Source organism: Polypterus senegalus, chromosome 3, assembly GCF_016835505.1.
Source record: "Polypterus senegalus isolate Bchr_013 chromosome 3, ASM1683550v1, whole genome shotgun sequence".
Taxonomy (NCBI): domain Eukaryota; kingdom Metazoa; phylum Chordata; class Cladistia; order Polypteriformes; family Polypteridae; genus Polypterus; species Polypterus senegalus.
In genome coordinates, this window is record NC_053156.1 from 201585379 (window position 1) to 201595649 (window position 10271).

The window sequence follows — 10271 nt, forward strand, 5'->3', positions numbered from 1 at the left end:
CAGCTCACACTAATACAATCAAATAACAGGACAACATGTTTGCATGCCAATGTGGAATGTTTACTTGTATGCCCTAACCAATAACCGCGTTTATTTTGTGCATCAATGTAACTCTTACAAAATGCTTAAGCATTGTCGCATTGCTTCTCGTTAAAAAATTAAATTATTAATTTAATTTCCAGTATTGTGATTAGCATGCTATGTCACAGCAAACGTTTTGTATATAAAAACCTGGGTGAAATTCCTTGTGTGATTCTGATAATCATTGGGGTTTATTGCTTGCTTGTTTTTTATTAATGGAAGCAGTTTTCACTGATATACAAGTAATTGGAACATTTTCTAGGCTGTATACTAATAGGCGTATTAATGCAAGCATATTCAAACTATTAGCCTGAAAATGAATATACAAAACCAGATTACATCACTACCACATCAAATATGAAACCAGGGTAGAAGCAGAAGCTTTCCATCTCTTTAGCTGACACTGAAGCAGTGCTGTGGAGTCAGAGTTGGAGTTGGAGGCAATTACTGGGTTACTGGAGTTGACTAAATGTGAATTGTAATATAATGTGTTAAAATTTCCAATTTCACATTTTCTTATTCAAATAAATATTTTTCTTCTAGCAATTTGACTAAAATATAACCTTTTTTTAATTTTGTAAGTTTTGTCATTTCTTTAATGTTAATGTTTGTAATCTCTTTAGTAAATAACTAGGGGGCTCTGCCCCTTGCTCGTACCATTGTGTGGGCGTACGCGCTAGCCACTTTGCAGATCTGCCAATCGCATATGGAAAAGCGGATGTACAATTTAACCAGATTGTTATTTTAATGGCAATTGTTACATATGCATAATAGACCTAAATATTTTACATTACAACAAGTAAAAAATAGTAAAACGTAATAAATTGAAAGAAAATTGTTTTATGTTGCATTAGAGGTATTTGTTGAGTTATATGTTTTCATTTTGTTTGGCTTTGAGATTAACACGCAAATAGTTTTTAAACTTACACTTTTACTATAAAACTTCAGTAAAAATAATATTTGGAATTAACTTTTCATCAATATCACTCTGAATTTTGATTTCGTGTTTGAAGTTACAACATGACAACGCAACATACAACAAATTTCATTTCTTTCTCTCTAATAAATAAACCGACTTTTGTGAATGTTTGTCCCTCTGATTTGTTAGTTATCACAGCAAAAGCTATTTTAATGGGAAACTGTAAACATTTTAATATGAATGGCATATTAAGATCTCCTTTGGTTTCTAATATTATCTGTGAAAGATGTGCTACATTACCCTTCTTGCCGCCTGTTAAAACTTTACATGTCAGAATTGTTCAACCAATTTTGAATACAACTAATCTTGTCCTATTGCATAGCTCACCACCCATACATAAATTACGCAATAACATTACGATACATCCTTCTTTCAAAAGTAATTTGGCCAGTGGAAGGTGATGGTGCTAACAGTTGTAGATATTGTCAGTTGATGTTTTCATGTTCCGCACAATCACCAGCATAGTTTATTGATACGCATTTAACCAATTTGCCGTGTAACTGATCGACAATTTTCACGTTAATTCATTTGACTTCATCATTTCTCAGTGGTAGGATTGCCCATGTACTCATTTCTTTTGTTGATAACCCTTCGGGATGAAATTCTTCAATAAGATTTGGACATAATAAGTCTTCTTTTATTGGGAACTTAAAGTGAGGAAAATGTAAAAATTTGTAAGAGCTGAGAGCGAAGGAGCTGTGTCTGACAAAAGCATTCACATGAATAAGAGGTGAGAGAACCGTGGGCTGTTAACCATAAATGGTTGAGAGGGGGGCAGGACTTGAAAAAATCTCTTGGCAATAGTCTTGTCTCACAGGACTTGAAAAAATCTCTTGGCAATAGTCTCATCTCACAGGACTTAAAAAAATCTCTTGGAAAGTCCTGTCTTGTCTCAAGATTTTCTTTTATAATAGATAAATTATAAAAAATGCACAACAGCATCAGCTTTTAAAACCAAACTTTAACTGGTTAGTGTGCTAAAAATTAGCCTGATAATTTGTGTTGGCAATGATAAAATACTTTGTATCCTGTATGTGTTGTGTGCTTTGAGTTAACATTGTAAATGCACTACCATTCAAAACTGTGGGGTCCCTCAAAAATGTTCACGTTTTTAACAGAAATTGATACCTTTTTTTATCTGGATACAATTAAATTGACTTAGAAATGAAGCCAATGCACTAGTGTGTATAATGACCATTACTGCTTGCAATGACTCATTTTTCATTTATTTTTCACATATGGCTGCAAAGCCCCTTTTTCGGGAGCAATTCCTTCAGTGTCTAAGCTCCCATACATTAACCTTAATTAGTCATGTGTTAATGTTAATTAGTTATTGGAGAAACCTTTGTAATTACTACTGAAATCTGTTATTCTGTTCACTTGGGTTGCAAGGTATTGGCATTCTTAAAGTACAATTTTGTGTTCAAATATGGTCAAACATGTCAGCCTATAGATTTTTATTGCAGAATGAATGTTAGACCACATGACAGTTTGCCTAGAAACTGAAGATTTCATACGAAAGGTGTCTATTATTCTCTTGACAGAAGTGGGAGAACTGATTCTAAGCAGTATAGAAAATGAGGGGTAAGGCCAAGATGGACAACTGTATAAGAGGAGAAGGACATCAGAATCTGTAGCATGAGAAACAAATGCCTTACTGGTACTCAGTTGACTTCTTCTTTAAATACATGCCAAATACCATTGCCATCAGAGAACACTGTCAAAGCGGAAAAGAAAATTCTGGCATGCTTCAAAGAGTTTTAAAGCCATATGTGAAACTGGCAAATAAAAAGAAAAAATTAAAATGGGCAAAAAAAACAAACATTGGACAGATGTAAGAGAAGTATAAGTATATTATGCTCAGCATTCCACAATCAGTTTTATTCTGTTGCAGACAACACTGGCATTTGGTGTGTATTCTGTGTATACTATCTCTGTATTAGAAAAGGAAATCCTGAGACGAGACTTTCTCTGAGATAATTTCAACTCCTGTGAGAGATAATTTCAGGTTCCGCAAGACAAGACTTTCTGCCAAGATTTTGACAAGTCCCACCCTCCTCTCAAACATTTACATTTACGGTCCAATCACTTTTCATTCGTGTGAATGCTATTGTCAGACACAGTTCCTGCGCTCTCAGCTCTTTATCGGAAATAAAAGACAAAGAGTAGAAGACAAAGTAGAATGTCATAAAGAGGTTCAAAAATGGCACGCTACACATGCAGAGCAGGTTAGAGATTATGAAAGTACTAAAATTTGAAAGTCTCAAAAAACTGATAGTAAAGATCATATTTGTGTTAACAAACGGAAATTATTACTTAGTGAAATAATGGAACAGCGAAAAGAGATTGAATATATGGACATAGGTGATATGACAGAAGTATGTACAGTAGATATTGTTTGGCTTTAAACTTTAAGTTGGAGACTTGTAGATTGTCTAATTCGTGTTGCCATCAGAGAAAAGCTGTGTTTCTTCCCAATGAAGAGGCATATCCATGAGAATTAAAAGATCTGTTGTTTGGTGAATGTGAAATCCACATACGCGAGTGGCAGAGACGCGAAGTGGCTGGTGTATATCACAGGCTAGAGGGTTGACAAGCGGGCAGGAGGCGAAGCCCCCTAGTTTGAAATAAATTTAATTGTGTGAATCTTTAAAGGCATGAACATTTTTTAAATAAAATGCAGGACGTTTGCTACACTATGTTAAAAATGAGCTGTAAAGTGCATATTGCCTGTGTTTGAGTCTATGTGTTGCTACAGGCTACTAAGGCTACATTCAGACTGCAGTTAAAAGTTACTTAATTACAATTTTTCTGTTATTCAAATCTGATATGACTATGCATCATTGTCTATCCTGATTAGGCCTGGGTAAAATGTTGATTTTTCAATTAATCATTATCTTTCATTTAAATGATTCAATACAGATTCTTAATGTCTCAAGATCAATCTCATGTATTTCTATCATGCTCAATTACTGCAGGTATATGTAGATTTTTGCTTATGTTCACTTTTGGCATCTGGCCCAGCAGATGTCGCTAATGAGTCTTTGAAGGCTTTCTACAGAAAAAGCACTTTGCTACATTGCATAAAATGCTGTGTCCTCCTCAACTGAAATCAGTATCTACACTTATAAGAGATGTGTGAACTTACTATGGATTCAAACATTGCGTTGGTAAAGAACAACTGGATAAAAGCAAAGCCATATGTAATCTGTGCAACTCACAGGTTAAGTACTATTGTAACACAACAAACTTGAGAAATCATTTTTCCCAGAATCACCCATCTGTAAAGATATGAGACCCTACACTGTTTTTGAAAACAAGGGCTTTGACAAATGATACAGATTTTGGAACACTGGTATGCTATACCAACCAGAAAGCAAATAAGTGAAGTTATTGTACTTAGGATTTAGGAAAATCTTAAGCAAAACATTGCCACATTTCTCAGGTTAGCCAAGTAAGTAACCCTAACTACACTACACTAAAAATGACTGGGTACCTGTGGCAGATGTGTTGCAGACAAGAGCACTGAATGCAAGTCACAATGGGAACAACTTCGCTGTCTCTATGCAGAGCTGCTGAGATGACTGGCTGTTGTTCCAAAAACCTCTCTAGCATTTGTAATGCGCTCTTCCATCACAGGACTGCATCAACCACAAGTTTGTTTGCCGGCAAGTCCAATAAGCATTGCTTCTCTTGAAGCATGTGGCTAGCTGTACTGCTACAGTGGAAAAAGTTTGCAACATCTCAGCTGTCCAAGCAAGCAGTTAATTGTTAGAATTTTCAGAGCAGCTTGCAATACCAAAGTATGCGTATGCACAAAGCAGACGACATGAACTAGCTCTATAAGCTATGCCACATTGGATAATACTATCGGCATTCTCAGTCATAATGGCAGGTCCTTTTTCTTTTATGTTTGATTCATCCAATGCCACTGTCAACAAGCATCAGGTTTAAAATGCCTCCTTTTTGTCTGAGGAGGAACTGTGAGAACACATTTTCAAAGCTCATTAATGTGACTACCACAAATGGGAAATTGAAGATATGTGTAACTTGTAGAATTAGTAAAAGATATGAGTCTTCCCACTGTTTCTTTAATTTTTGACTAATTCTATATTATTTTAAATGTCCAAAGGGGAATAAATTTGGCTTAGTTTAGTTGAAGGGTGTCTACATGGAGATTCATAATGCACGAATAGGTTACAGGATAACATATTTATTATTTAAGAAGTAATATTTTATTATTTTATAATTATACTAGGGGGCTCTGCCCCCTGCTCACTTCGCTCACCAACCCCCGGGTTTGGTTAACCAGAAATACAATTTTAAGAGATCGTTATTTTCATGGGAATTGTTACATGATGAATCGTGCTGTGCTTTTGGATAAACATGAATATCAACTCTGTCTTTGATATCTCCGTCTTTCAAAATTATTATCACTGACAATTCGTTACATGTTGGTTTATTATAAATGCGACCATGATCTTTTGGATTCATACAGAAATCCAAGAAAATTTCTTTGTCCATGTTTAGCATATAAATTTAGTGAAAAGTGAGATACTTTTGGATGTACGGATCTGTGATCATAAATATATACTAAAATGACCAAATTGTGGTTTCTTAGAAATTAAAATTGTCGTAACTTTAATTGTTGCGGGACCACATATTCTCATAGCGTATGGTCCTTTATTGTGTAAATCTACGTTTTCAGCACTGAATGTTGCAAACGCGAAAGGATTATTTTAGACTCAGATAATTTGCCTGTAGCGTTTGTGGATTGCACTTTCAGCAAACAACAAATCTTTTATTTCTCCCAGATACGCCTCTTCATTGGGAAGCAACACTACTTTTTTACTGATGACAACACAAATTAGACGATCTACAAGTCTCTGACTTAAACTTTAAAGCCTTACAATATCTACATACTTCTGACATATCACCTATGTCCATACAGTATATTCAATCTCTTTTTCTGTTCTGTTATTTCACCGAGTAATAATTTCCAATTGTTAGTGCTAATGCGATCTTTACTATCTTTTTTTTTGATACTTTTGAATTTTACTACTTTCAGATTCTTTAACTTGCTCTGCATGTGTATCGTTTCAATGTTTTTGAATGTCTTTATGAAGTTGTACTTTGTCTTTTACTCTTTGTCTTTTATTTCTGACCCCAATTGGACCTTTGAGGTTTTCAACTCCACTTGGTCTAGGCTGATTATTACTTTCCTTATTTTCAAAATTTGCACATAGATTTTTGTTGTTCTTTTTTGCATTCTTTTCTCTCCAATGCTATTGGGTCTCTTTTCGACATGCTGCTCTTTCTTTTTCGCTTAGTCGTCATCTAGAACATATGAAATTTCTGAGCTGAGAGCACAGGAAGTGTGTCTGCCAAAAGCATTCCAACAACTGAGAGTTTAGATGACTGTGGTCTTGTTTGAAAATGGTTGTAAGTAGGGCATGACTTGCAAAACTCACCATCTCGCGGGACTTGCTTCCAAAGGTTGTAAGTATGACGTTACTTGACCATCTCGCGGGACGTGAAAGTGTCTCTCTTCAAAAGATCACGTCTCGTCACAGGATAAAAAGTCTTGTCTCGTCGCAAGATTTTTTTATATAATAGATTATTTGCAAGATGATATAGATGTTTTATATAGTAAATGTCATTGCATTGCATTAAAATAAGGAGTCCCCTGTAATATATGTGGGCTCTGATGTGGCGATGCATGTTAGTTAAATTATGGTGAATTCTGAAGGAGTGCAGTGCTGTGAAAAAGGTTTTTTTTTTATTTTAAAAAAGAACAGTAATATTTTGTTCCACATTTTGCAAATAATGTTAACTGTTCATTACTAATCAAGTATTGTTTCTTAAATGTGCTTTCATGCTTATGCATTTGTTATGAAGTCACTATGTAGACATCCATCAAGTAAAGTGTTACTGAAATTTGTCATATTATATTAATGTTGTCTATGCAAGGTTAATTGATCTCTAAAAAAACACCACTTCAAATATACCAGTGCAAGCTAATTTTATCAAGATAAAAACCACTATTGAATCAAATTAGGTCATTGTGAATCGAAATTGAATCAAATTGGGATATTAGTGCAAATGCCCAGCCCTAGTCTTGAATACACAAAACTAAAAACAATTCATCAGACAGAAGTAAATTAACAGTCAACAAAGAATACCAGCTCTATTCTGACTGTCGACATGCTGAATATTTTTTTCAGAACCACACGTGTGTGATTTTGTCAGTTTGTAAATGATTAAAGATGCTTTAAGCGGGATCATCATTCACTGTACACAGAAACCTGAGAACATGAGAAAGAAGCCAGAACTGGTGGGAACAATATGTGGGGTTTGGGTTAATATAAAACAGCATTTTAACAATTTCAAAATGATGAGCAGCACACTAGACTACAGCAACACCTGACAGTAAGAGTCATTTTAAAAAATACACACAAGGTATATTTCAGAAAATATGTAACATGTGGACTGTACTAATAGGCTTACTTTAATTTTTGTATCATCATCCAGTCAGCACAAAACATCAAAGAGTGGTTTGTCTAGCAAGACTATTAACTTTTTAGTGTGTCAGGGACAAAGCGTGTAATAAGTGAACCCATAGTTGGTGATGAATAATGGAGGATGATATTTTGTGGAGTTTTAACAAAGGTTTTACTGGAAGCCTATTTGAGAGATGCTTATACTTAGAATTAAATCAGGCTTTAGTGATTCATTTATGGCATAGATTTGATCATTTTGGTTTATTTTGCCATGTGTTTGTTAATTTTTATTGTTTTTGTTGTTGTTGAATTATTGTATATATTATAGCCTACAGTGCTAAACCCCCATTCAAGTTTATGAAGGGCTGGTGTTTTATAAAATGCAGAAAGCTGTCAACAGTACCCCTTTCACATGCACTTCTTATTCTGTGCAGGTTGCAAAAACTGTACTGTGAAATTGCGGATTCAAGCAGATGACCCCCCCACTTCTCTATATTCTCCCCAATCTAAATGGCCACTTCACTGGGATGTGCTGATAATGAGGAAGAAGGAATACGTCTGCTTGGTTGTACAAGCAAGACAAAACCCTTTATTTGAAGTGTTCTAGTAAAGATAGAATGATAATAATAATAATTATATTAGTGTTAATTGAAATTATGCTAAAAAAATAATATTGTTCTTGATGTTTGTTCTAAATGCCACATAATGCTTTGGTTAGCTTCATGCATTCAATTTTCAGCTGAAGTTTGGTCCAGGCAGAGACAAGGGCTACACCACAAAAGAAGTTTTTTGGGAGGTCCTTACATAAAATCCTTTGTGTATGATACATTATTGAACAAGTGCAGTAAATTCCCAAGCAACATTGAGGAGCTGCAAATGCATAAGCCCAGAGTCAGTGACAGATTTACTCTTAGCAACTCAGCACATACTGTAAAATGCAGTCTTGAGTCAAGTACCCATCTGCAATGAATCCAATAAAAATACTATGGAATGTATTGTTTTTATATCCTTTTTTAGAGGCATAATGGTAGGCACATCTTTTATACAGATACTCCAAAATGATTAAATGAAGTGGAAATATTTAATTCTTCCACGTGCAGTGGTAAACATACAGTATATTGTATATGGACATAATAATACACATATATAAATAATTTTAATGCCATAAAGATTACTACCTTTTCTATTATTGAAATGTATGTTCATTTTCATAAAATGCTTAACTTTTTGGTATGCGAAGTGGCACCAGGATCCAGGTTATGCTATTTCCATAAACTTGCAAATACATTGTAAACTGTATTGTACATTTGGTTTTTATAGTCTACAGGGGAAAACACCTCAACTTTTAATGGATAGGACTAATCAAAAAGGTCAATTTATTGGAATGCAAATGTTCACTTCTAGCAAAATATGGAGAGGACAGAGCAACATTTTTCAAAATGATTCTTTTGAACTAAGTATGAAACATTATATAAGCAAAGCAAGATTACATCTATCTTTTTTGCAGGATTCAAATTCCTGCCACCTACTGTTTCAGAATATTTTACTGTATGTCAAAATTAAAGTCTAAAACCCTCTAATTGACAGAACCAGTATAACCAGTTGGAATCAAACAGACCAAAACAGGGACAATGGCGGTCCATTATATTGCATATGCTAGCTATTTAAAAAAACAGATTACCTGTCGTATTAAAAAAAAAAAAACTCCACATGCACCTGTGGTTTCTTACTTGGCTCATACAGAAGTCACTATTTTGGGGCTATAAGCAATAAATAAATACACATTATCAAGACATTTTTTACTGTAACGTTATTCCTGTCCTCTTGCAAAATTGGTTTCAGTGGTAAACAACCACACACCTTGAGATTTACACCAAATAAAGCAACCATACTGTATCTAACTGAAATCTTGCTTGGTCTCGATTTTCCATACCTGTGAAATTGCTAAGTACAGCATTTATTTTACGGTATAAAAAGATGTGTCCCATTTAATTTGCTGTGGCAAGTTATATGTCATACAACAAAAAATATATATACATATATGTTGTTTTTTTAGACAGTTACAGATCAAATTTAGATAATAATTACTATTATCCAGTTTTTTACATACTAATGAGTAATACGACTATAATTATAAAGGAGACGGGGAGTAAATCCCGTCGGAGAAGTACTTCGGTCCAAGTTATGCTCGTGAATAATTCTGATTACAACACGGTAGAGTCAACAACCTCTGGCGACTTTACCGGTTTAGAGACATTGGGGGTGGCAGTACAAATCTTTGCTCAACAGCGTCTCGATTCTGAAACGTATAAAACATCATAAGTCTTGAAAGAAGGAAGAGAGATAGAATGTATCTTACCATCTCCAGGAGAAATTGTTTCAATTTCAACAACCATTTTTACTGTAATTTAAAAAATAATCTATGGAACCCTGGTAGTTAAAGCACTCAGCAGCTCCGCACCGTTGCTTCTTACGAGTCCTATTCGATCTAGCTGTGATCCGTTGCTTTGCCAATAAAGGCATGATGATTAACTGTGACTGGCAGTTACCTAAATCCAATTACAGATCAGATTTTCGGAATAAGGCGCGGAAATTCCATTTACAGAACCAGTAGCATAGTCGCATGGCTTTAAGGGGCGGGTTTTATTTTCAACTCCCGCGGTGTTGTAACAGAGAATCCTCATTCAGTCTTTAAGCGCAGTGCGGAGTGT

The 10271-nt window shown here is 34.8% G+C and overlaps 1 protein-coding gene across 1 annotated transcript in view; it reads right to left on the minus strand.

The window, feature by feature from the left end:
- The window catches only part of fkbp1b (FKBP prolyl isomerase 1B), a 102620-nt gene extending 92567 nt beyond the window's left edge, over window positions 1-10053 (minus strand). Inside the window, exon 1 of the mRNA XM_039748364.1 lies at window positions 9920-10053. Coding sequence (XP_039604298.1) covers window positions 9920-9956 — 37 coding nt within the window. The 5' untranslated portion in view covers window positions 9957-10053. The remainder of the gene's footprint in view (window positions 1-9919) is intronic.
- Between the last annotated feature and the right edge of the window lie 218 nt (window positions 10054-10271).